Source organism: Plectropomus leopardus, chromosome 1 (assembly GCF_026936395.1).
Source record: "Plectropomus leopardus strain MGB_pleo_1.0 chromosome 1, ASM2693639v1, whole genome shotgun sequence".
Taxonomy (NCBI): Eukaryota; Metazoa; Chordata; class Actinopteri; order Perciformes; family Serranidae; genus Plectropomus; species Plectropomus leopardus.
Genome location: NC_142176.1, coordinates 9,178,743 through 9,205,815, shown reverse-complemented (window position 1 = coordinate 9,205,815; position 27,073 = coordinate 9,178,743). Strand labels below are relative to the sequence as shown.

The following is a 27,073-nucleotide window of genomic DNA, read 5'->3' as shown; positions in this document are numbered from 1 at the left end:
TTTTTGATCCCAATACAAATTTTTTGTAACATATTTTGCACTTAGTGAAAATACATGGTATTTTCACTAAGTGCACTGTCACAATCAATCAATCACGATTGCTGCAAATTGTTGACATGCCCCAGGCTGTGATAATCAAAAAAAATCTACTTTGCCTGTCGTATATTGAAAATAATTCGTTTGTTGTGTGTTTTCCATCTAAAAACATGGTGGCGTCATGACAAAAAAAAACTGGCATTAAGGGGATAAAATTCAGAAAATTAATGAGTACTTGATATTTATTATTAGGACCAATGTTGGTTAAAAAAACTCAGTGAAAGCAGAAAATAATATTAATGTATAATATTTTTTAAGCTTGATTTTGAAAGGTGCATTTTGTGCTTAGAGTGGGCCCTGAGGGTTAAAAAAAATCACTAAATTTGACTTTCTATGTGATGCGATGAGGTTGGTTTTAAATGAAGTGAACATACGTCAGTCGTGTGCTGTGAAGAAACACTCTGGTCGCTGTCACATAGAGATTTATTTTTGATTAAAAAGTGTCTGAAATGAAAACAGTACATAAAGTGACAATGATGGTGAAGAGGCCAAACAACAGGCCGTCCTTCACAACAAGGCCACGAAAACAACAATATCAGAGCCGTTTGTTAGCGCTCATCTTCCCTCCAACACACACACACACACACACACACACACACACACACACACACACACACACACACATACACACACAACTCCCATCATCACATTACACAATTTAAAAACTCCCAAAATCTGTCTGGGGATGTAATGCAAAAAAAAAAAAAAGCTACACCAGTAAACACATAGTCACTAAACAACACATACACACACACACACACACACACACACACACACACACACACACACACACACACATTTCATTTGCCTCTCTGGTAAATTAAAAGTTTGTTTTCAGACAGTGAGTCTGCAGCTTGGCGTGCCGCCGGCTGCCTCGTTACGTCACCGTGAAGTCGTTTTTTTGGTTTTTGTTAAGAGGCTAGTTGGCACATACAGGCAGATCTGATTTAATGATAAAAAATCATAATAATGTTAGTAATAATAATAAGAGGCTGAATACTGTGTATTCTCAGATGCAATCTGATCATTCTGCACCTTCAAAATGTTTTTTAATTGTAAATGTCCAGTGTGTAGGATTTAGGGATATATATCCACAGGCCCATCTGCAATAAGCACCGTCGGAAAAACACTGATTTGTAATGTGAAACTGCTTTATTCAAGGATTTTTACCGGACAGTTTGTTTTTGAGCAAAGGAGACCTCAGCTTCCAAAAAAAACTTCCTCAACATCTGGATCAGAAAAAAAAGTTAGTATCTCTGACGGGCTAAAAAGTTTTGGAGAAACACTGATTTGTAACGTTTAAGCGCTTTATTCTGTGTTTTAATCTCCCAATCTGTTTGTTTTGGAAAGGGAGAGACGTCTGCGGATGATTTGGCTGCCGATAAAAACCTCTGAAACAATGAACACTGAGGGACTTTTAACCAGAAGTTTCAGCTGGTTGCAATCTGAAATCCTCAACGCTGGACTTCACTAAAGCCCCTGAATCTCACACACTTAACCTTTAAAGACTTGTTAATGTTTGTCGTGATAAAGCTAGTTTCAAATGACGGATATCTCTGCTAAACAAAAGTCCTGAATAAAGGAAAGGAAGTTTCTAATTTGAGGTTTCTGAGGTGTGACAGAGTGTTAGAGTGCCGTCAAACATGCGTGAAAAGATTTTAAAGAATGATTTGTGCAGATATTTCACACCACTGAGCTCAAACAAACTGTTACTGTAAATCTGACGCTGTTAGACATTTTGCTTGCAATATTTTTATGTGTGACACTTCATGTTAAGGGTTTTTAAACTGAAATGATGTGAAAAGACTAACAATTTGTTTTTTTTTATCCTTTTTTTAGGGTGGATTCTTTAGTTAAACTCTCCTTCTCTATTTCATGGCCAACAACTAATATTTGATTGATGATCAAACACAACTGATGTGAAAAAAAGGGGGTAAAGTCTGTGCCGTCGACTAAAAGCAAACAACACGTCCGTCTGCGGCCTCCAACACAGAAATCTGACCAAAAAAAACACTGAAAACACATTAAGCACTCTGTCACTGCCTTTGGTGAGATGGACACACACACACACAAACACACACTCTTTTCTTTCTCTGTCTCTCGCACACACTCACACATTCACACACACGTGGCACGGCAACTGGTCCGTGCAGGTGGAGGTAACCCCAGGCAACAGGAGGAGGAGGAGGAGGAGGAAGAGGAGGAACTTCGTCCTCCTCAGCTCCTGATCAGCGTCAGAAACTCGTCGCGGGTTTTTGGATCTTCCCTGAAAACTCCCAACATGGTGCTGGTGACGGTTTTACTGTTCATCTTCTGAACGCCTCGCATCACCATGCACATGTGACTGCAGAGGGGGAGAGTTCAGAGTAAATGCAGTGGCGATGACATAACACAAACAAATTTTAAAGAAATAAAACGGAGGGAGGAGAGTAAAAAGAATGAGTTGGTGAAAGGGGGAGACGAGTCGATTATTCAGGTCATGTGAATTCATGGCAACTTTCAAATATTTGCAAAATGTAATCCTACATGAACAAAGTCCATGGCTATGAGGTTTGTGTTGTGGCTTTTTTAATGTTTTTATGTGTGTGTGTGTGTGTGTGTGTTTTAAAATGTTTTTTTAAGGATGATTTTATGTGTTATTTTTTAATAATAATGATATGCATTATTAAGACTTTGATAATCCAAAATGAACATGAAAATTAACAAAGTCAATGGCCATGAGGTTCATTTTGTGGCTTCCTTATTGTTATATATACACATATATACATATATATATATATATATATATATATATATATATATATATATATATATATACGTGTGTGTGTGTTTTAAAATGTTTTTTAAGGATGATTTTATGTGTTTTTTTAATAATACTGATATGCATTATTAAGACTGATAATCCAAAAATAATACATTTAAAAAAATGTCTTTCAGGATTTTTATATATGTTCTTTTTTAAATATCAATTTGCATTATTAAAACTTTGATAATTAGCTATTCTGGGGGATTTGTTGCTCAGATAAAGGTATGAAATCAGCAATAATCACTCACAGATATATTTATGTTTTTTAAGCCTAATCTCTACAAATAATAATATAAAGGTGTAAAACATTGATTATTATGCTATTTATTTTTTAGTTTTATTGGTTTTCTTCCTGATGATTCACCAGATTTAGAGGCTGCTGGACCAAAATGCTTCACTGCACCAGATAAATAATCAATTCCACTAATCACGTCTATCCATGATAGGATATTGATAATGTAGAGGCACCACAGTGAAGATGATAGTGAGTATAAAAACAGGAATAAAATGTTTTGTATATAAATGTTAATAGGTTGTTTTTTATTCAAAGATTAGATTTGTTTTGAGCATTAAAAACATGCTGTTTGTAATTATCAATTGTTTAGGTTTTTTTCCACTTTTTAATTTTTTTTTTATATCCAAAACATGAAAAAAAAGTAGCTAATTAATTGTTTATAAAAATGTTTAAAAACTTGAACTACTCAATAAAGGGAAAAGTGGGAAATGTATACCATTAGTGTATATATATCTTTTTTATAATTATAATTTGTAATTATAATTATTTAAATTATAATTTGGAGACTAAAGGTTATTTTTTTTTTTTCAAAATCCCCCCCAAAAAATCATTGAATTCTGTTATTTAAAGATACGTACGTTGCCTCGATGACCACACCGACCCCGGTTGGCTGCAACGCCTCAGTGATTGCCACAGCAATTTGTTTGGTCAACCTCTCCTGAACTGTGGACACACAGACAGAAAGATGGACAGATGGACAAACATGTAGCAGGTCTGACAGAACAAACAACGTCCAGGCTGAGAGAGTAAAATATACAAATACACAAATATACACCCTCAGTACATTTATTCCCTTTATTTTATGTTTTGCGATTTCATATATAGGCCTTCTAATTGTACTGTATCCTATATATACTTATAATTATTCTTTGATATTCTAGGACTCTGTTTTTGTTTATGTAATCCAGTTTTATAAGCATTTTGGGGTTTTATATATGTCACCTTCATAATCTGCTTCAAAAAAAAGACAATCTGTGTAACTGCAGACTTTAAAGTAATAGTTCACCCCCCAAAAAAGAAATTCAGTCATTATCTTAATGCAGATGGAAAGTCAGGTGAAGTTTTATAGTCCACAAAACACTGCAGAGTTTTTTAATGCACACTCACAGACACTTGAGGAGTGCCGTTGTCGGATGTAAGTGTGTGAGGAAGGCCCCAGGTGACGTTTAAACACCTGCGTGCAGATATCGCGAGCTCTCATTTGTCTCGCGCGCATACGTGAACGCGGCTCCCACACTCGTAGCTGCCGCTGCGTAAACTGCACCGAAACTCGGGAAAAAAACGACCTACGACTCAAAAAAAGTGCAACGAAACGGACATTCAAGTCTTCAAGTCGGGATACCAACTCGGAAACTCCGTTTAGACCGAGTCTGTCGAAATGACTCACAACAATATGGCGACAGTGAAAGGTAAGCAGAGTTACCTGTGCGTTTACTTTCGTATAATGTTTGTGTGACACGTGCTGTAACGACTTCGTAGAGGTATTTTAGTTTCTATTACTTTGATTTGTGTTTGATAGAAGTCTTTTGCCAGCATGTAGTAGCCCGCTCCTCTTGTCTCTGTTAGCTACCTACATCCGTGAATCTGCATGTAGCCTCCTGTAAGATGTAAAAATCACCAAAAAGTCTTCTGCTCATGAGCACCGAAGACGTCACTTCCGATTGCCTGGCGCCATATTTAATAATAATACACACATGAAGTAGGTGCTCAAAAAAGGCATCAGCCATTCGCACTGACTGTGCCAAAGTACAGGCTTTTACTATCTGGCCCACACCTAAGTACACCTGTTTCCAAAAAAAAAAAGTATAAAACTCCTTCACTCCTGCCTCCATTCATGCTTTAAACACTACCAGCAGAAGGAGGTAACTGCTTTGGTTTTCCATTACCTGTAATGATGATGACAATGATAAAGATATGGTGACAGTAACAGTACATGTTGTACTTGTAGTATTGGTGATGATAATGGTATAGGTTGGCAGTAACAGTATATGTTCTACTTGTATTATTGGTGATGATAATGATATAGGGTGACAGTAACAGTACATATTGTACTTGTAGTATTGATGATGATGATGATGATGATGATGGTATAGGATGAGGGTAACAGTACATACTGTACTTGTAGTATTGATGATGATGATGTTGATGATGATGTTGACGATAATGATATAGGGTGACAGTAACAGTACATACTGTACTTGTAGTATTGATGATGTTGATGTTGATGATGATGATGATGTTGATGATAATGATATAGGGTGACAGTAACAGTACATACTGTACTTGTAGTATTGATGATGATGATGATGATGATGATGATGATGATCATGTTGATGTCGATGATGTTGATGATGATGATGATGATGATGTTGATGATGATCATGTTGATGTCGATGATGTTGATGATGATGATGATGATGATGGTATAGGATGAAGGTAACAGCACACATTGAGATGAGTGCAGCACCTTTTCCCTGTGAAACCCCGGCAGTGTTTTGTGGACTATAAAAAAGCTTCACTCTGCTTTCCATCGGCACGACTGTGAGTAAATAATGACTGAATTTTCGTTTCGGGGTGAACTGTCCCTTTAACTCGGTACCTTGTAGTCGACGACTGTAGATTTCAACGATCCTGAAGGAGAGAAAAGACAGAAAACTTATTGTTCTGTGCTCCATTTTTGTCCAGAAACTATTAACAAAACATCAATGAGACACACTGTTGATCATTCATTACCATGAACACACACACACACACACACACACACACACACACACACACACACACTGGAGTTTATTTAGACTGCTGCCACAAATACATACAACAGCGCCAAATATGGATTAATCCGCCGCTGAAAATAGTCCCCAACAGATGCAGTATTCCGTCCTGTTTTAATACCGTTTGTTAAATCTACAGTGTTCAGCTGTTTTAGGAAATTACTGAGCTTTTTGGTAAATTATAAAACTTAAACTTAATCTCTGAGCTGATGTCTTTAACAAACAGTCAGTGATCTCGGGGCTGAGAGCTACAGACAGGTGGGGGAGCTGGAAAGTATTTAGACATGGACAAACATTTTTGTTGGTTTTAATCTTTTCAAGGTCAAAGGACAATTTCACAACCATTTGAAACTATAATCAATAATTTAAAAAAAAGGAAACACGAGGTCATATCATCAATTTTTGGCCAGTTATCTTCAAGAACAGAGTTTTGCATTTATGTTTTTGCACATGATCGCGGTGCACAATAAGCGACTGTTCAAGTGCTATTAAAATGTCTTAAATCAGTGTTTCCCAAACCTTTCCTCAAGTACCACCAGTCCTGCATATTTTAGACCTCCCCCTGCTGCAACACAGCTGAATTAAATGATCAGCTCGTTATCAAGCAGCCTCAGGAGTTTATAACGAGTTGATCCTTTGAAGCGGCCGTGTTAGACGGAGAGATCCGAAACATGCAGCACGAGTGATGCTTGAGCAGAGTTTTAGGTCATAAATTAATCTGTCAAAAGTCTTAAAGATGTTACGACATGGGAGCTAGGATTTTATGGATCTTTTTTTCTGGCTCTGCATTGTAAAATTTATAACTGTGTACATCCATTTTTAAAAAATAATTTACCAAATGCCTCTGACATTAACGTCACGCAGGTCTGGATAGCGGAGCCAAAAACACTCATATTTTGTGCAGAGCGAATGATTCACGGTCTGCTCGCAGCTGTCACTGTACCTGCTTCGAAATTTAGCAAATTTTATGGATTTTGGTGATTTGATCAAGATGCAAAAACTAGTTCAAGGCAATGCGTACAAGGCGCGGCGTATTTTATGCAAAAAGTTTTTCAGCAGGATTCAGGGGAGATGGATCCCACATGCAGAGTGAGAAACAACAAACAGCTGTTATTTATTGTCAAGTCCTGTTTGATTCTCGTCTCCACCACAAGACAAAGTCTTGTTTTATGTTACAATCAACATTTAGGCATAATTTCACCTAAACCTAAATGATCGATTTTTGTCTTTAATTTTCGTTATTGTAAAATTGGTCTTAAATTTAATTTAGAGTGGCATTAAAAAATCTTAAATCTGCAGGAACCCTGTATTATGTCTTTTAAAATGTCAGCTTATGTCACGTCATCAACTGAGGTCATTCACGTGGACATTTCTCATGAATGAGGTAAACCTAACCCCATTTGAAGGTCCCAAAAAAAAACATTAAACTAAACAAAACTGTCATCTTAAAGCTATTTCTCTGGTGTGACGAGGAAACAAAAGGGAAAAGAACAGATGTGCAGAAACGACCAGTTCTCCACCTTTGACCTGTTGCTCTTCTCTGTGAGCAAAACATCTTAGGACAAATTCGACCTCGTCCACCCCCGAGAAAATGTCACAAGACCAAATGTGCAGCACGAGGAGAGGACGTACTGTACGTACATGAAGGGAAGGCAAGATGCTGCAGGTGGAAAACCGCAAAAGCTGCTTCAGAGAAAAGTCCAATAGGTCAAATTTTTAGAAGTGAAGGTGGAAAAGAAGTAGCTGAATTTTGTTTTTCAAAAAATGTCTTAAACTGGAATTTGACAGTGTTTCCACACCCGTTATTGTCTGGTGCGTCCACTCGTTATGTGAATATTAATACACGTGTGTGTTCCTCAGTAGATTCTCTACTAATCTAAAGGAGCAGTGTGTAAGATTTAAGGGGATTTAGTGGCGTCCAGCTGTGAGGATTTCAGACTGTAACCAGATGAATCTTCTCCAGGTCAGACTTCATTGTTGCTGAGGTTTTTATCAGGAGCCAGATTGTCTGCAGAGGTCTCTTCCTCTCCAAAATAAACAGCCCAGGTGGTTAAAACCAGTAAAAATACTGAATAAAGCAGTTTCATGATACAAATCAGTTTTTCTGTTTGGCATGTTGGAGACGAGCTTTATTTTTGTCTTTGACCCTTTGAAACAAGAACAAATTGGCTTGATTTCTTTAAAAAACATGAGAGGAGACAGTGAACAATTTGAGAAGAATTGACACAAAAAATAGCACAAAATTTGTTTAAAAGAGTACAATAAAATGACCTGAAAATTTACAACAAGAAAAAAGGAAATTAATAAAACCAAGATTACCTAAAAATTATAATATAATATAAAAAAAAATTCTGTAACATAATTTCAAATTCATAATAATAATTATGGTTAGAGTTAAATTCCTCCAGATGTTTTTTGTTTAAATATTTTTTTAAATTGGCATTTCTTGCCAAGTTGGTGACTTTTCTCCAAAATCAAACCAATTGCTTGGGGTTCAAAGATTTAAATACTTATGAAAACTATCTAAACCCAGCAAAAAAAGGTGCCAATCCAGTTTTCAAAGAGTTAAAAAAGTGAATGATTCAGTTCTTTTCATCACTAGAGAGTGTGCATGTCCAGTACTGTTAGTAAGGGGTGTTAGTGTAATAAGCCTGAAGGTATTGGGGTCAGTGGGATCAGATTCGACGCTAGCGCAAACACACACACACACACCTTTTAATAATCAGCTTAAATACACACTAGCTCTCACTCTCTGTCTGTCATACACACACGTACATAATTAGAGTAAATTTACTCACCTGGCGAGCTTACTGAGGCCCAGAACTCTCTTGTTTGGGAGGTAACCGATGTGAACCTGCAAACAGAGAAAAAATCATAATCAAATATTTTAAATACACATTATCCTGTTTTTACTAAATGACCGAGGACTCTTGGTATAAACTCACATGATCAGTTCTCAGATAAAATGTTGACCTTTTGTTTCCATTTTTAAAAAGTAAATTATATATTTTTTTAAAACTAATTTTCAGGTAATTTTATTGTACACTAATTACTAATGTCTTGCTAATTTTTGTGTCATTTCCTCTTTTGTTGTTAATTTCTTTCTTCCCATTAAATCTCCCTAAATGGCACGCTCTGCTCCTTTAAGTGAAATTTAAACTGCAGTAAAATATATTGCCATTCATGTTACCCAGAGGATGATTCCTAATGTTTTTGGCTACTCTCAGATCTTTGGTTGCTATGACGATGGCAGCGCCTGTAGATGCAGCAACCAGTAGCTATTCAAATCGTGGCTACTATTTTTCTATTGTTTTGACACCATGACTCCTGCTGAAGCATGACTTTTGTACGATAGAGTGGCATATAAACATCTGGAAAACTTGTGTGGGGTTTGGACTGAATGCAGCAGACCACGAGAGGATCCACACCAACAGCATACGCCGAGCGGCCAGTCAGACCAGAGGGGAGAAGCGAAACTGAAAGTGCTGAATAAAGAGAGGGAGGAGAGTCGGCATCAGGGCGAGGCTCACCCAACTTGGACTGAGAGCTGTTTCCCTGCTGAGCCTTCTTCTGGCTAACGTCCGTTCACAGCAGAATTAAGTGGATGAGATGTGATTGAGGCTCACTCAGCAGCGGGGAATCAGAGACTGCTCTGCACACATCCTGTCAGGGACATGGTTAACCCCTAACATCCTGGATCAGGCTTTTGTGGTGGATGGACCTTGCTCGAATCCGACAGGACACAAGACTCCGATGAGGAGTATGTATGATACCATCAGCAGCAACGTGCCCAAGCAACTGAATGTTTTTCATAGTAGCTGGTGATTTTAATCAACTCATACTTTAACTTTTCCATTTTTTTACTTTGTTTATTTGGGTGAAAATTTGACATTTGATCAACACTACAGAGTCTGAAAACTGCTGGATGGATTTCCATAAAATCTGCTGCAAACTTTGGTAATTTGGTGACATTTCCACTAGTGGTGTCATTACACAGTGTTTCAGATGAAGCTAATAATAAGAATAATAATTTTCCTGTAACATAAATATATAATAATAATAATTTTAAATATAGTTGTCTTGATATTTTATAGTTAATTGATATATTGTTTTAAATTGATTCTCTCTTTTTAAGCTAACTTTCAGGCCTTTTTCACATCACCTTTTAATTTATTTTTATTTTTTGCAATTTATGCTCCTGTTTCATAGATTTAAATGCTTATGAAAGGCTGAACGCAGCATGTCAATCCTCAAATGGTTAACTTCAAAAGCATTTCCACTTAAAAAAACAAATGCTTTTCTGGAAAACATAGATGTTTTCTGTCAAGCAGAGCTAAATTACTAGCTGTTGTGGTGTAAAAATAATCACTGAGGTAAAGTAAGTCAAAGTTCATCACACGTTACAACGACAGAAACCAAAAAGGAGGAAACAGCAGCTGCGATGCTGAGAGACAGAGCAGGTGGATGAACAACAGACGAGAGGAGGAAGAGACGCAGTCATCAGCTGGAGAATCACTGCTGTGGATGTCTGCAGGCTCTAATTCTCCAACACACACATACACACATGAACACACACATACACACATGAACACACACACACACACACACACACACACACACACACACACACACACACACACGTGCGCTCCACTCAAATGTCAGACGCAATTTGTTGACGAGACGAGAGAAAGGGCAGCAGCAACAAGCGTGCAAAGATCTCTTTTTCTTCCAGTTTCCTCCCTTTCTGACATATCGACATCAAACAGAGCGACTCTGACGGACGCTGTTTCACTTATCTGCTCACGTTATTCATGTTTACTGGCACACGCCGGGAGTGACAGTGGGTTGAGGTAAAGATTCATAATAAAGAATTAGATGAATCTTTAATTAGAGGTTTTTTTTGGTTTGGTTTTAAGGTAATTTTTACTGCTGGTTTACAGCTAATAAGCTTCTGATGAACCGGGTGTGCACGACCTGCAGCAGCAAACAGCAGACGGACACAGTGAACGACGAGTTGCTAAAGAAAGTGAAACATTTCGCAGCTAAAGCAGATATAATTTTCTTAGAAGTTGCCAAAGAGGAGGGTGAATATGACTCCAAATTAACGTTGCCCTTTATCTTTTGGACTGTAAATAAGAAACCAAAATGGTTCATCTAACAACTTTTTAAGGTGATAATTTGTTGGGGCTGGGTTCTTCTGCCCTCTAATGTAGCTTGATTTTTCTGTATATGTGGGGAAAAAACTCATTAATACACTGACATTTTGCTCTGTACTTAAGCAATATTTTCAGAATATCGATAAAACACAATTGGGAGATGACTACGTTAATGTTATGTGACTTCTCTCGTGAAAACATTCAAAGAAGCACGGCGGTGGATGTTCAAAACATTAGCAGGTTTATTTCTGTTGCAGCCATCACACTAGCCTCCGTTATTTCTAGTAGAAGGCAATGTAGACGTGTTATCTGAGCGATAATGTCCGTCAGAGACAAAAACGTTGGAAAAATAAGCTATCCTTAAAGAGTAACCCTTCAATGACCTGCTTCTGTAATTTTCCTTGACAGAAATACGTCACGCTGAAAAAGTATCTGTACCTTTTATTAGGTTTTAAAGGCAAAACCTGCGACCAAATTAAGATGTATTTTGTCTTTGAGGGTTGATACAGACAGCCTGTAATAAACTTCTCTTGTGTGGCAGATATTGAGACTTCATCAAACAGCCAGCAGCTACCTGCACGCCGTCGGACCATCGATAGAGAAGGAGGACGAGGACGAGGTCTTTCTTCCTGTGTGGTGAGTCACTGAGTCACAACAGACAGATGGACAGATGAGAGGCTGGATAAGAGGCAACGCTGCTGACAATGACGAGGGGAGGGAGGTGGTTTAGGGACATAAACAGCCACCTGATGGACACACACACACACACACACACACACACACGGACTAACAGGAGGTGTGGTGAGAGTTTGTGTGATTCACTGCTGTCATCAGAGCTCATTTACACTGGTGGAAAAGGATCAGCTGCAGCCCCTATTGTGTTGAACGACGTGCACCTGTAGGCGAAGGTGGAGGGATGAGGGGAGCGGAAAAAAAAGTACCAGAAAGATGGAAGAGGCCAATCAGGTTTGTTAGTGGAGAGTAATGATGTCGAAGCAGCAGCAGCAGCAGGAGGAGGAGGAGGGGAAAACCAACAGAACAAACGCACGATAAACGGATCTCCGCTAATCTGATGGTTTCTCATGTTGTCTGTTGTTCAGACCAGCGGCCTCCAGAAAAAAGGGTTTTTAAGATACGCATCTCTTACTATGTTACGAGGTCTGAGACTTTTTTTATTAGATTATGAAGACTTGTGGCTCTCTCAAGAAAAAAAAATCCCCTTTATTGATTTATTGTATTAGAAAGCAAAGCGGCTCAGCTGCAGCAAAGTAGTGTGAGTTTATTTCTGTGGCCCTCTTGAGTGTGGTGTGATGCACAGTTTATTTCAGCTTCTTAAATTTATTCTCATTATGTACACTGAACAAAAAAGTTAAGTGCAACACCTTTGTTTTTGCTCCCATTTCTCGCAGGTTTAAGCTAAAGGTCTAAGACTTTTTTCATGCACTCATCAGATATATTTCTGTCATTTTGGTTGCAAATTTGTTTAAACCCATGTCAGTGAGCACTTCTCCTTTTTTAAGATAATCCATCCACCTGACAGGTGTGGCACATCAAGATGCTGATTAACCCCTAAAAACCTGAGCAAATTGTTTTGAGGAGAAAACGGGAGGAACACAGAGAGATAAATAAAAGCACATGGCCCCAGAAATTAGTAAAAAGTTACCCAAAAAATACCTGGAAATAAGAGAGAAAAAAAAGAGTAAAAAAAAAAAAATTAAAACAAGCAAAAAAATGACCCCCCTCCCGCGCCAAAAAAAGTGCAGAAAATAAAATTTAAAAATGTAACATAACTTTAAAATATAATTAGAATCAATCAATCAATTTTTTATTTATATTGCACCTTTAAAACAAATCAAATATAATTTGAAGTGCTTTACAGTTTGATTGAAGAAACAACAAAAAGGAACAAGAGCAACATATGAAAAAAGCAAAGAAGGATCATAAAAAAATGGACCTTAAAAAAAGAGATTAAAAAAACAAGTATAAAGCAGACCAAACCAGTGACAGTGAGACACACGTAAGAGCCAGACTAAGAAGATAGGTTTTTAGTTTATGTTTAAAATATATGTCATATTTATAATGATTATAAATATAGTTTTCTGGACATTTTTTTTGATTATTTAAATAAGATTAGGTTTTCAAGTTTTTAATATGTTTAAATAACTTTATAATTTTTCCTCCTTTCTCACCGGTATATTAAAGCTATTGTGGATGGCATTCATTGTCCTTTTTTTTTTTTTAAAAATTGCAATTTATATGTTTTAACTGCTGTTTTTCTTGTATTTTACATGTTTGAAATAAAGAAATAATTCAATCAATAAATCATTTAATCAATGTATTAGTAATTGTCGCCCCTTTAAAAAAGAAAAATACTATACAGAAATATTTAACCCCTTTAAAACCTGATTCAACATCAGCTTTTTCGTGAAACTTGAGGAAAATGGTTACATTTATTTAAAAACATGGGGTTAAAAAGGTAGTGATCAAATTGGCAAGAAATGTCCCACCATTTTTGTTTTCTCATTTTTTTTCAGAAATTAGCGAATAGTGATGAAGAAAAGTACCTGAAAATTAGTTTTAAAAATGGGGGGAAAATTATTTAAAAAATATCACAAATTGTGGAAAAATGTCCAGAAAAAGATATTAACAATCATTATAATTCTATATTTGAAATTACGTTACAAAAAAATTACACATATATATTTGTTTAAATATTCTGCACTTTTGTGTGTCATTGTCTTGTCTTTTTTTTTTACTATCTTTTTTTGCCTTTTTTTGTATCTTTTTCCTAATTTATTGCTGCTTTTGGGCCATGTGTCATTAAGTTGGTCCTTGGCTTATTCTCATGTTTTTGAAAGAAATCAAGCTGTTTCGCTTAGGTTTCAATGGTTTAAATACAGGCAAAAATAACACATTTATACTGCATGCAAAATAACTTCACTGTTTTTACCCTAAACTGTATGGCAATCAAATCAAATCAATTCAGTTCAGTTAAATTCAATTCAGTTAATTCAATTCAGTTAAATTTAGTCAAGTTCAGTTTAATCAGTTTAATTCCTCAGCTCTTCTAGTTTCACATGATATCAATCCAGACTTAAAACTCAGCCCTCTGAAGCCTCTGAAAGACCGGCTGTGATCACCTGCAGCCCAGGAGGTCTCCGAGGGTTTTAATCAGCGTTTTGATTTGCCACACCTGTCAGCTAGAGATGGATTATCTTGAAAAGATAACTAACATAACTAACACAATTTTTAGCAAATTTGTGACCAAACATTAAGAGAAAGTCTTAGATCTTTAAACCTGTAACAAAACCAAAAGTGTCACATTTAAATGTATGTTTTTTTTAGAGCAACTTTCAGAGTTGGGGTTACAAAAATAACAGTTCATCCTCTGGGGATCATGAATATCACATCAAATGTCAGAGCAATGTGACGTGTGGTTGTCAGACGCTGGACAAATGGACTGACGCAGACTGAGCGTCCTCAGACGCGTGTTTATTTTTGGTTGATATTTGATTTATAACTTTAAACGAAAATGACCAACTTCTTAAACCTGAGAAGAAAACCTGTTTGTGCTCACCCTGCCGAAGATGGGCACCAGGTGATGCTCACACATGGAGAACATGTCGATGTCTTTGACGATCACCATCTCGTCGTGGTCTTCGTCGAAAATGGCGTCGTTTAGCACGTCTGTGGAGAAAACAAAATGAAAGAGCGATGAAACGAGAGGGAAGAATGTCCTGTAATTTCTCAAAAAATGGGAACAAGTTCACTTTTAAAATTTTCAAATTCACATAATTGGATACCGCCTTTTTCCCTACATTTATCCATATTACCATTAATGCATTTATTTGTTTTTTTCATTTCATCTACCAATTTTTTACTAATTAGCTTTTTTTTAATTTAAATTTATTTATTTTTATTAATTTATTAACTGCATTTAATTAGATGATTCTGTTTAATCTAGTTAGGCATGTGTAATCATTTACAAAATAATTAGGATGTTTATTATTTACTGTAATTTATTTTACTATCATGTGATGTATGTTTGCCTTATTTTCTGTAGTTTGCGAGAGCTACTAAAATATTAGATAATAAAATAAAATAAAAAAAACAAAACTATCATCCTGCATCACTCTCTGTCCCCATTGAGGACGGACAGATGGAAACCACCAGGGACGCCCAGTTTCACTTCCACTGTTGGTCCATCACTTTTGATCGTCGACGGCGATGTTTCTCTTTGGCAAACACCGCCGTCTAATTATAGCTCTGCCTCCATAGACTCCTTCCTGTTGTTGCTTTATTGCATTTTTCAGTTGCCGGGGTTTCAATAAACTGCTTTATCAGTTTGTGACGACGCAGACGCCTCTCGCTCTCGCCACGGCATTTTTTAATTTCCTGACTGGCTATCTGTTAGAGGGAACGAGGTGGGCGGTGGGTTTGGGGGGGCGAGGTCACAGAGGCAACGGAGAACAGACTTGTTGCTTCAGTATCTGCTGCTTATTGAATGACTGTGTGTGTGTGTGTGTGTGTGTGTGTGTGTGTGTGTGTGCGTGTGTGTGTGTGTGTGTGTGTGTGTGTGTGTGTGTGTGTGTGTGTGGGGCAGCGGGTCATTTAACACATTCAAGCCCCTTTTTTACTGCTTTTGTTTCGTCTGATTATGAGTTATGAGCAGTTTGAGTCACGATGCCATGGCGCCCGTCATCATGAAGATCTTACCACCGTTACTCACACATATTGATCCCTAACACGATCAATTGACATCATGAGACAAACTTTGTCATGATATCCCTAACATCAAAGACATCATGAGATCAAAATGTCTCATGATGTCTTAAGGATCAGTGGACATCACCTCCTTGTTGTCTAACTCATGCTAGTTGTAGCACATTTTAACATTTGATATGCTTTAAAATTATGATTTGAATCTGTAATGAATCCACATTAAGCCTTGTTCTTTTAACACTTTGAAACCTGGTCAAATTCACTTGATTTCTTTCAAAAGCATGGGAAGAAGGCAATGAACAACTTAAGGAGAAATGACCCAAAAATGTGCAATATATTTGTAAAATAGTACAAACAAAAACAAACAAACCAAAAAAAAAAAAAAAACAATTAAAAAAAACAACAAAAAAGGACAGAGAATATGAAAAAAAACAAACCATAAATTAAAAAAAAAATGTGAAAAACGCAAATAAAATAATTTTAAATATATCATTATATTAATTATAGATGTATAATTCCCTGGACATCTTTTTCTACTAATTTCTTGCAATTTTGCAGGACATATCTTTCCAGGTTCACAGTTCAAAGGTTAAAATACCTGTGAAAGACAAGGGAGCACAATAAAAATTATGTTGAGACAGGTTTTCAAAAGGTTAATGTAGTTATTAAATAATAATAATTATTATAATTACAAATACAATATAATGATGATAATTATAATAATAATATTTTTTTAAATGTATATAGCACTTTTCAAGCTTAAGCACAAAGTGCCTTCCAGGTTAAAAGATTCGCAGAATAAAAATTTAAATATCAGAAACCCATGTAGCTCCCACTACCAAAACTAAGAACACAGAGAACATTAGAGCACAAATATTAAACAGCACTGCGCCCACACATGAACACATTAGGGTGCGAGTGCAAAAATTCAATTTCATATATAAATAAGTAAAACATGGATAATAGAGAATGAAGCTCATATAAGCAGGTAAAATTAAGAGGAAATAATCATATGTGTAAGCAGATAAAAGGCATAGAGTCCACAGCCATGCTAACTGTCCTGTGAAGCTGCAGGCACAGCGGCGCGTTGGCTAAGTGCAAATGTCAATGTAAGCATGCAAAAATTTTAATAATTAACACAGTACAGCTGGAAGCTAATGGGAATGTCATTAGTTTTAAAAGAATTTGGTCATAAACCAAACTGTGTGGAAAAGTTTGGACCACTTTCATGGTCATCCATCCAACAGGCGACAAGACATTTGAATGAAAAACATGTGTCAACCTTGTGGTGGCACTCAAGGAAAATCGAATCACTAAAGTCATTAGGATTTATCTAGAAACCAGGACTGTCTCTACCAAATTCTGAGAAAATACCTCAATCTTAATTTTGAAAATTTCTTAATCTCATTCCAACCCTTTATACTTTGCCACTTGGGCACATGCCCAGAAGGTTACGAAAATGGCCACGCCCAAAGGGGTCGTTGGAAACAGGAGACGGTGGGTAGGTTCAGGCAGACTTTGATATGATTATGAAATGATCACAGATGTCTTTGAAAGGAGATCTAGCAATGAGCGGTGATAAGGCATCGACCGTTTAAGGCGACAAAACGACTTGGTTATAGTTAGGGAACGATTGTGATAAGTAATGTAAAGGTTAGGCAACAAAACAACTCGGTTACAGGAACTTTTAGTGGTACAAACCAGGATAGAAAACAATGTCTGAAATTAACTTCTTACTCACTGGCAAAAGTGGCTGGTAGATGACAAAAAATCCACCAGCCAAGCATATTTTTTTTCACTGGTGAAAATAATAAATTGCCTTTTTTGTCCAAGTATAATTAGTTTCAGTACATTTAACTGATATAATAATGTATTATGTTGACCGCAACCTTTAACAAGAGGCCAGACCAAAATCTAAAGCAAAATTATTTCAATATATTGAACAACTCATCACCACGGCCTCAGCAAGCTCCTTCTGATAAGCAGTGACTCAGTGTCTATGTCTAGGGCTTTTATTGTGAAAGGTTAAGCATGGAAGAGGTGGAGCAAATGTTGACAATGTTTACAAAAAGAGTTTGCCGTCTTGGTTCAAACTATGAGGCCTATGTGTTATAATTTCATCACCTTGAAAAGCATGCACGAAATGTTGGCTGGCAGCAGAACGGCAACAAGTGATATTTTAGTGGATCAGCTGGTGTCCCGTGTGTTGAATAGTGCCGCAGAACTGGTAGCACCTGAGACAGTCAGGTGTCGCTGCACCGGAGCAGGTGTGTGTGAGTGACACAGACAGCAGAGGAGCAGGAGAGCACCTTAATAAAACCAAAATGTGTCAGAGACTGTCAGCAAAAAAACAAAACCCTTTAATAAGGACTCTGCTCATATGGAGGTCCATAAACAATAAAACAAAATAAAATGAATACTATAATGAATTATATAATGCAAGAAAAAGGAGACATAAAAAAATAAAATATATTAAAAAATGTATTTAAACCCGCCAGTTTCGGCAGATAGCCTCTTAAAATTTACTTGCCAAACTAAAAATTTACCTGCATTTGGTGCTAATTTTGGACCCTGCTAGAAAGGCAGCGGTGTCACCATTAAAACCCCTAACTTTGATTGACACAAACGCCACAAATGATGATGTTTCCGCTCACTTGAGCAGACTTCGCTGTTGCTCTTAGCGTGTAATAGTGACGCAGACAGGTTTTCATCGGAGCTGGTGTTAAGCCTGTGCATCTCAGACACTAAAACGGCCAAACGCCGTATTTTGACACCCTGGGAATGACACCAGGCTGATATTTCTCTGGATAAGTGAACACTTTGACCTGCTGCTGGCGTTACAGGAAAAGTCAGAGGGATTCATCCTCTAGAGATCATAAATATATAACTCCTCTGCCTGTGTGGCTCTTTTCATGTGTAATTTTTTACCTTTTTAATGCCCAAGTTCTACAACCCAGTTTATCCTGACTGCATGATGACTCGTCTGTGGATGTTAGTAATCAGTATCGGTCTAACCGGTAGTTATCGAGTCTGGGCCAAAGTAGTGGCCAGACCCACGGACACTGCCATCCCTGGAGCCACAGCGCTTGTGAGGCTAAAACATGTAAATGCACAAGTTTTGTGCTTCAATTTACTTATTCAATAGACATTTGGTAACAACTGCATGAATTTGCTGTCTGCCTCGGTGCATTTTTTGATTCTGCAGTTGGAGGGCAGTCAGCGTTTTTAAATTCTACACACTGTGGCTTTAATAACTGCATCTCTCAAGTCTATTTGTTGGATTGACACTAAAATTTAATCACCTCCTGGACAGAATCTAAACCTTATTGATCCACAAAGAAGAAGATTGTGGCTGCCTTCAGGTTAACACTGTAATGAGAGGTAATCCTGTTTTGAAAGTTTTGTAATCAAGAACAAAGTGAAAGTGAAAGAAAGACTTTGCTGCTGACAACGTTGTGACAACAAGTTCTTCCCAATTTAGGATCATATTCCTGCTGGAACATGTTAGATTGTGTTTTGAAGCATTTATTGGTCATTTTTTAAAGTTGATAGTTGTTATTATATTAAGAGACCTGGATACAGGGTTGGAGGCGGGACTCTTCAGTCCAATGAAAGTTCAGTGGCGCACTAAACACTTCTGCCAAGTGAACCAGCTATTTCCAGTTAAGCGCTCCGCTTACCTGAATGGGAATAAAATGATTTAATGATTGAATCTTTCCAAATGTTATCAGACCAAATGAATCCAATCCTGATAGTGAAACGAGGCATTTTACGGGGTTGTGACGCTCAAAAAAAATGGATCTACTGATCACAGACGTCTCTTCCCCAATGTGAGTGTGGGGGAAAAAAGTCTTTTTTTAGCCCAATTGCATCATGTGACAGATTCGGAAGTTGTAATTCCACTTTCTGGCCACAACAGAAATTGGCATCAATGCCCGGTGCACTTCCCAGAGTCCTGCACTATTACGACGTGTAAGACCCAGAATCACTGAACCATCACAGCAGGCTGTGAGGAAGGCTTACAGAGACAGGCGCTAAATGAAGCTGCTAAAAAACAGTTGTCACAGCACAGACAGTGTGAGGAAAATTGTGTTTTTGAACATTAAAGCATGTAAACGTGGAAAAAACTTCAAATACAAGTATGAACCTGAAAATGAGCACGATAGATCTGCTTTAACATTGACTATCTTTACATGCACACCACCATTCCCCTATTATTCAAAATATGACAATATCCTGGATATATTGCAGGTCATATAAACAACATATTCTGTTTAAATATTCTGAATAACATGTGGGATATCCATGCATTATTTGGGTTTAGGAGCATAATTTGGGCATGTATACAGCCAATTCGGAATATAAGTCATTTAGATTTTCTAACACACGGCCTCTTATCTGTTTATGGTCGGCTCCGTGTGTTGTCATAGATACATTATACTCAAACCATCTCGCCAACTGTTTGCAAGGCTGTGGTAGTGATGCATACACAAGAAAATCACATTTCTGCAAACATGCTCAACGTCACATTGTTAAAATAGCATTTATAGCCATTTAAATGAAAATAATGTTTAATTTCAGCCCCCCGAACTTGATGAGTACCATGTTATGACTGACAGACACAACCAAACCTACCAAAATAAGACCTAAGCTGTTGCAATAAAGAGGAGTTATACTCCCTCTAATTAACGCCTCTTACCATCAGTAACAGTGAAAGTGGCATCTCAAGTGCACGAACACACACACACAAACACACACCCAGAAGGAAAATAACCTTAAGTCAACCTTAACTAAATAAGAGATAAAGGGCAGCTGGTGTGGACTGCCGGTTTGAGACGCCCCAGGTGACAGAAAGACGAGGCGGTTATCAGGTAATGACAGTGTTACTCATCATCAGCTCCACATTCAATAGTGCTGTGTGTGTGTGTGTGTGTGTGTGTGTGTGTGTGAGTGTGAGAGAGAGAGAGAGAGAGAGAAGAGGCCACATGTTGACACGTTCTGAATGAAGCAGGAAATGAGTCACTCTTGTACATTCCTGCCTTTAAATACGCAACAATGATGCAAAACTATAGGGTCTACCATTAAAGACTGAGTCCTCGCCGCAGTGGCCCGGGTTCAGGTTCTGGGTTCAGGTCCCGGGCTCAGGTCCCGGTTTCAGGTCCTGGGTTCTGCCCTTTGCTGCACGTCACCCTCTGTCTGTCCCCTGCCTTTCCTTTCTATCTCTCTCACTATCAAATAAAGCAGAGCTGCCAACAACCATCTTTAAAAAAGAAGAAGAAAAACTTATTATTTCTAACTGTTTTATTTACCAGTTTCACATCCCATAATATTCAGCATTCGTGATGTTTTCAGATCTGCTGAGTTTCAGGAAATTATTTTTTTCCCCGTTTATTTAAAAAGACATTTATTGACTGAATCTGACTCTCTGATGCTCTCTGCTGCCTTTTGGTTGGAGGCAACAAAAGGCTTTTGTGTGTGTGCGTGTGTGTGCGTGTTGCTCGGCAACCACACAGTCAGCTGATTATCATTTGTCAGTGTTTCAAAACAGATGTTCGGTGAGGCGTTCGCAAATTACACGGTAACGTGACGTTTGCGTGACGCAGTTGTGAAGACGTTTTAAACGCAGGATGATTCTGTTTGAAATGTGGAAACTTGTCTGAAATTACAACTTGTGTCATATTTGACTGTAATGATGAAGGCTACACACGGGGTTAATCGTTGAGATATATGTCTCTGTGACATCACAAAAAAGGAGACAGCAGTCAGATAATCAGGTGGGTTTCAAACAAACCTCCAGGTTAGAAAAACTCATCTGGAAGAGAGAAAAAGCTTTAAACATCCGTCACAGTTCACAGAACGACCTTTGGCTTTAATTTGAACCTGTTGCACTATAACAGTCGCTTTGTCCAAACAGGAATTATTACTACATCAGAGGCGCTCTCACTTTCACTTTTACCGCCGACAAAAGTGGTTTATTTAGTCTGTTTAAACTGTGTGTGTGTAAATCTGTCTGACTGTCCTTCGCGGGAGTGACGTTGCCGTGCTCTCTGATCTCAGAAATCTTTGTGAATATTCAGTGAGACATGACGGACAGACCTCAGGCCCCCGCAGGACAGCAGCTCAGCCTTTCAGCCTTTCAGCCTTTCAGCCTCTCGTGCTTTTGCTGTGAAAAAAAATCCCCCGTCGTCAAAAAAGGATTTTACCCAGAGACCACCTTTGTAAAAAAGACAGGACACTTGGAGCTGCAAAGACGGTCAATTATAAATGTTTCCATTATGGAGGTTTTATATTTGTAAAACTGTCCTCAAGCCAGGAAAAGCAATTTAAAATCAGTGATGTCATCACAATGTAAAGTCTATGAGGCAAGCAGGAACTCAGTAAGTTACGTTTTTTTGGCGCATGCCCCACGCCCCCGAGTGGTGTGCCAGGCTTTTAAACAAATTTTTGTAGTGGCCAAACTGCAGAATTACAATCCTTGATGCCTCGGGGCCCAAAAAGACTTTTTCCCATTGACTAACATTAGGAAGGATGTCTGTAAATCAGTGGATACATTTTTTGAGCATCAAAACCTCCACAAAATACGAGATAAGGGAACAGAACGAATTAAGAACGTTGTATAGACTTGTTTAGACTTTCTATTTTTACTTTTTACTTCATCTGTAAATGTATTATTTAAAATTCTCCGATGTGAATTGAAATGAGCTCTGATATAATATGAGATATGGAAAATCTTTTTTGGCTCAATAAAAGTACCTGGAAAGACAGTATCCCTGCAAAATGACTTGCTTCGAAATTTAATCTTCTCGGTTCAATAAGATTTTGAAAGTCTAGAAGAGCTGCAAACTTAAATTATTCTATTCCCATTCAAGTCAGTGGAGCGCTAAACTAGTTTAGTTAAGTTAGTGTGCTGGGACCATCTCTAACTCTATTACAGCTTTTCTTAGTGTTTGATATTGAAATTTAATTTATTGAGACTGTTGGCTAGTTTTAAAAAACAAAACTGATTATGTCAACTTGGATTCTAGGGATCTGTAATGAGCATTTTTCCCACAGTTTCCTGACATTTTATAGACCAAATGATTAAAAGAGAAAATAATTCAAGGACCAATGAAGAAAAATAATAAAATCATTAGTTGTAGCCCCTACAGATAATTATTTTTATTAATTAAAAGCTAAAATGTGTGCACTAAAGAGAAGAACATTCGATTCTGTAACATCGCACACCCAATTCCTGTTTAATCTCTGCATAACTTTAACTCATTACAGTTGCATTGGTCATGTGCTCGACAACAAGAGGATTTTAGGCTCATGTTGTGATGAAAGCTGAACCCATGACCTGCGCGCACACACACACACACACACACACACACACACACACACACACACACACACACATGGACACACTAATCAAACAGCGGGACGCTCACTAAAAATGCTTTAACCCTCCACAAACACTGAAAACTACATGTGTTTTGTGCTCTCTGCTTTCCAGCAAGTCAGAGGGGAGTCTCCAGCAACAGCCAATCAGCAGACAGTGAGAGCACCGCCACCGCCTGCAGAACAACACACATGCACATCATCACGGTCTCCAGCACTGTGCATCCTTTGCTGTTCAGAGGTAAGAAGAAGATGGGAGTCGTCAGGTCGCACCTGTGTGAAAACATCAATCTAGGTGCTCTTCACATTTTTCTCTCCCTCCGCCTCATTGCTTCCTTAAATGTTACAGCTTCGTATGACACAAACAACCCCCACAAACAGCCAAACTACCTCCAGATGGAGTTCTGGAGGAGGTTGAGAAAGAAAAGAGGGGGGCAGATCCCCAACTTCAGCCACTCCAACGTGCCGTAGCGTGAATAAGCCGGCCCATGTGGACTCTGACACCACATGTATGAAAACCCCTCCAAACTGAATATGACTCAGCAAAACCCTCTCAGGATGTGACTCCAAAAACAGCAGGCCGGCCGGCATGTCTGGATCAAGCATGAGCCCAAAAAATCCTGATTGGGCATGTTAATGTAATTGTAATGTTAAGGACTTTTACCTTCCCAACTTGTTTAACAACCGACAAACAGACCTGTTAGACCGGCCCGATCGAACATCACCACATGAAAGCACAGAAAGACGCCGGATAGAAAGCAGGAAAAGATTTCAGTTTCTGAGAGCAGATTTAGTTGCTCAAGACATTCTTCATTTCTGCTGCATCATTACACACTGTTCAAATTACAAATTTAAGGTAAAGTTTCTCTTGTAGAATTTAGCATAACAAATTACACACAAGACCACAGATAATGATACCTTCTTCAATATTGTATCCTAAATGAATCATTTAGTCTTTAAAATGTCAGAAAGTGCAGTTTTCTGAAGCCCAGAGTGACGACTTCAAATTGCTTGTTTTGGTCAGAAGTCCAAAGTCCAAAAATATTCATTTAAAACAGAGAAATCATCACACTGGAGAAGCTGTTCATTATTTTAGCTTTAATGACAAACGATTAATCGATTATTCAAATACTTGCAGATTAATCTCTAAAGATCCACTAATGGATTAGTCCTTTCAGCTCTACACAAGACAACCTCAGTATCTGCATTTGGCATAACAGAGGAGTCATAAAAGACTGGATTATTTTGGGTTTTTCATTGTAAGCATCCTGCAGCTTCAGCAGAGACACAATGAAGCGTGTGGAGATGAGACATGATTTAATGATCCTTTATCAGAGTTCAAAAGGTAAAATCTGCTTTGATATTCTTACACTCTTGGGTTTAATGGCTGCTGAGTATATTTCATGTGCGTGATTTTAATTTGAAAGGATTTTTTTTTTTTTAAATATTCCTGTTTTGCATTTAATGTCTGTTTTAGTATTTTTTAGGGAAACATGGATCTCTTTTGTGAAACCAGCTTCTTGCTTTAAGTTCAATATATACCTCTGAAGTGCACTGATGAGAAGTAACTAAGTGCTTTTACTCAAGTAGTGTACTTAAGTACAATTGTTAGGGTTTTTTTTTACACCTCTGTACATTTTTACTCCACCATTTCCATGAAATGTCACTGCATTCATTTGACAGATGTCACTCTGCAGTAAACCTATGACCGGTCAAGTAAACTACTGAAACATACAAAATTACCTCCACAAACAGATAAAATGCTGCTTTCATGTTCACGCATCAGTAAATATAATCCAGTTTTACAATACGCAGTTACATAACACTGACTCAGGCCATCATTTCCTCATATGAGTAGCCTAATTTTACTTTTGATACTTTATGTAGGCCACAATTTTATGATTTTTCTCTGTAAAGTTGTTGAATGCAAGGATGTTTTTGCACTGTGGTACTTGTGCTTAATTAGTATGAATATTTTTCCCACAGCTACAGAAATATAAAGGAGACAGTCTGTGAAAATGGAAATACGCAGTTAAAGTACAAATACCTCAAATCTTTAAGGTATTCTGATCTGTGGCAATTCTAAAAACAGGATTTTGGTTCAACCTCTGGCTGCAACATACAGCATCTGTTTTTGTTTCGTTTTTCCACTTTTTTTAAGTTCACATCTTGAACTGTCACCTGATGTGTAAAATCTTATTGCACAAAGTAACTACAGCTGTCAAGTGATTGTAGTGGGGAGAAAAGTAGAATAATTCCCACTGAAATCAAACTATTGAGTGTAAAAATGAAAATAATCATTCCTCCACTTCCCTCGAATGAGTTTAAAGTCTGAATTTTCACATCAGACGAAAAAAAACTCTTTTCTGCAAATGAAAAAGGGTGTAAAGTGATTTTTGGGACTTTCCTTTAGCTGCCACCTGTTGACCGCAGAACAAATCCCCACCGCCTCTGAGCGGCTTTGTGGATTTAAAAACTCACCGATAATTTTCTCCTGGTAGCCCTTGGTGAAGAACTGCATGGCGGTGGCGGCCCTCCAGGGGGTTTTGAGGAGCCCCTGCCGCTGCGGGTCCTCCCCGAGCCCCCGCAGGATGGTGGTGTACGCGGCGGCCAGGGAAGGCAGGCTCATCTCATTGTCCTCCACGCTCCTGGTGCGCTCCTCCCTCCAGCTCTCCATCACGGGCCGGTGCGAGCCGGACTCCGCGCCCGGAGGAGGCTGAGGAGCGGCGGCGCGCCCGGTGCCGCCGGCTGACCGCTTCACCATCCCGTCAAAGTGTCCGTTGAGCACGGAGCCGCTGTCCCCGGTGTCCTTCTTCTCGTTTGAGGCGTACTGAGCCTGTTTGGAGTGCTCCATCACTTCTTCTGCTGTGTTTCCTGTCTGTTTCCTGTCAGCTGAGCACTTGTTGGATCAGTTTCTCCTCTTTGGTGGTTCACTTGTGTTTGTAGTTAAAGTGCGCGCTCCTCCTGCAGCCTCGGCATCCCCAGACTTTATAACAACAGGATAATCCAGGGAGAGGTCCTATTGGCTGGCAGGCTCCAGAGGGCGGGGCCAACACATTTGACATGTGGTCAAAGTAGAATCAGAATGAGATTTATTACCAAACAGGTTTTCACTTACAAGGAATTTGATATTTGTTGCATAAATTTAACACACAATATTACAGAAGCCTTAAGCGGCAATACATAAATACTTTTTTCCCCCTATGTTTTCTAAATAATTTTCTGGAGATAAAAAATCTGTTTTTCCTGTGATAATAACATAATACATTTGAGATTTCGAGATAACCAACCAATACTGAAAGAGTGAACTGTTCGAAATAAATGATTTGAAACATCATACGGTGCAGCAATATCGGCGCAATCGCACCGAGACGCGTCGCTGGAGAAGCATCGTCAGCAAAACCATTGTTTCTCTGGTGCAGCATGCGTGTCAGGCGCTCCTCTCTTGCTGCTGTGCAACCTGTTTTTCTGGCATTTTTTGGGCACACATAAAAGTTAAAATATTTTCAAGTTTCTTAAGGTGTGTAGTCGCACTGCTCGTTAATGTCAGTTTTGGTCACACGCACACAGTATGCGCATGCAGCCCCAATCCAGGCCATTCCAGCTTTTTTATTTTCGGATGCGCTTTCGAAGCGTTTTTGGAGCGGTGGTGCCTGGCGCAATGCGTTGCAGTGTGATAACCCCTTCAGGGGAGCAGGACAATACTGACCACCGCATCACATGGGGGGACGACATCGTGGCTATTTGTATAGAGAACTCGACAGACAGCTGTTGTAACGTCAACATTGGTAACATTCACTCATTCATTCATTTAAAAAATATTCAAATTCACCCTTTTTTTTCTAAG

The 27,073-nt window shown here is 38.3% G+C and overlaps 2 protein-coding genes across 3 annotated transcripts in view; one reads left to right on the top strand and one right to left on the bottom strand.

Moving 5' to 3' along the window:
* Nucleotides 1-501: 501 nt before the first annotated feature.
* gch1 (GTP cyclohydrolase 1) lies at nucleotides 502-27,047 on the bottom strand. Its single transcript, XM_042486545.2, has 6 exons — nucleotides 25,708-27,047; nucleotides 14,705-14,814; nucleotides 8,770-8,825; nucleotides 5,797-5,828; nucleotides 3,776-3,860; nucleotides 502-2,440 (listed from the first exon to the last, which is right to left on the bottom strand). The coding sequence occupies exons 1-6, from the start codon at nucleotides 26,078-26,080 to the stop codon at nucleotides 2,314-2,316; spliced, it is 783 nt and encodes a 260-aa protein (XP_042342479.2). The 5' UTR covers nucleotides 26,081-27,047; the 3' UTR covers nucleotides 502-2,313.
* Nucleotides 4,421-27,073, top strand: part of LOC121946397 (uncharacterized) — a 39,470-nt gene continuing 16,817 nt past the window's right edge. For both annotated transcript variants that reach the window (XM_088072602.1, XM_088072645.1), the window contains exons 1-3: nucleotides 4,421-4,606; nucleotides 11,669-11,763; nucleotides 23,342-23,467. In XM_088072602.1, the coding sequence (XP_087928728.1) occupies nucleotides 4,576-4,606; nucleotides 11,669-11,763; nucleotides 23,342-23,467 (252 nt within the window). In that variant the 5' untranslated portion in view covers nucleotides 4,421-4,575. The remainder of the gene's footprint in view (nucleotides 4,607-11,668; nucleotides 11,764-23,341; nucleotides 23,468-27,073) is intronic.

Coding starts and splice junctions, on each gene's coding strand:
- gch1 (XM_042486545.2), bottom strand. CDS start 26,080: ATGGAGCACTCCAAACAGGCTCAGTACGCCTCAAACGAGAAGAAGGAC. Junction 8,826..14,704: donor TGGTGCCCATCTTCGGCAGG/GTGAGCACAAAC, acceptor CTCTGTTTGCAG/GTTCACATCGGTTACCTCCC. Junction 2,441..3,775: donor GGTGTGGTCATCGAGGCAAC/GTACGTATCTTT, acceptor CCCCCTCTGCAG/TCACATGTGCATGGTGATGC.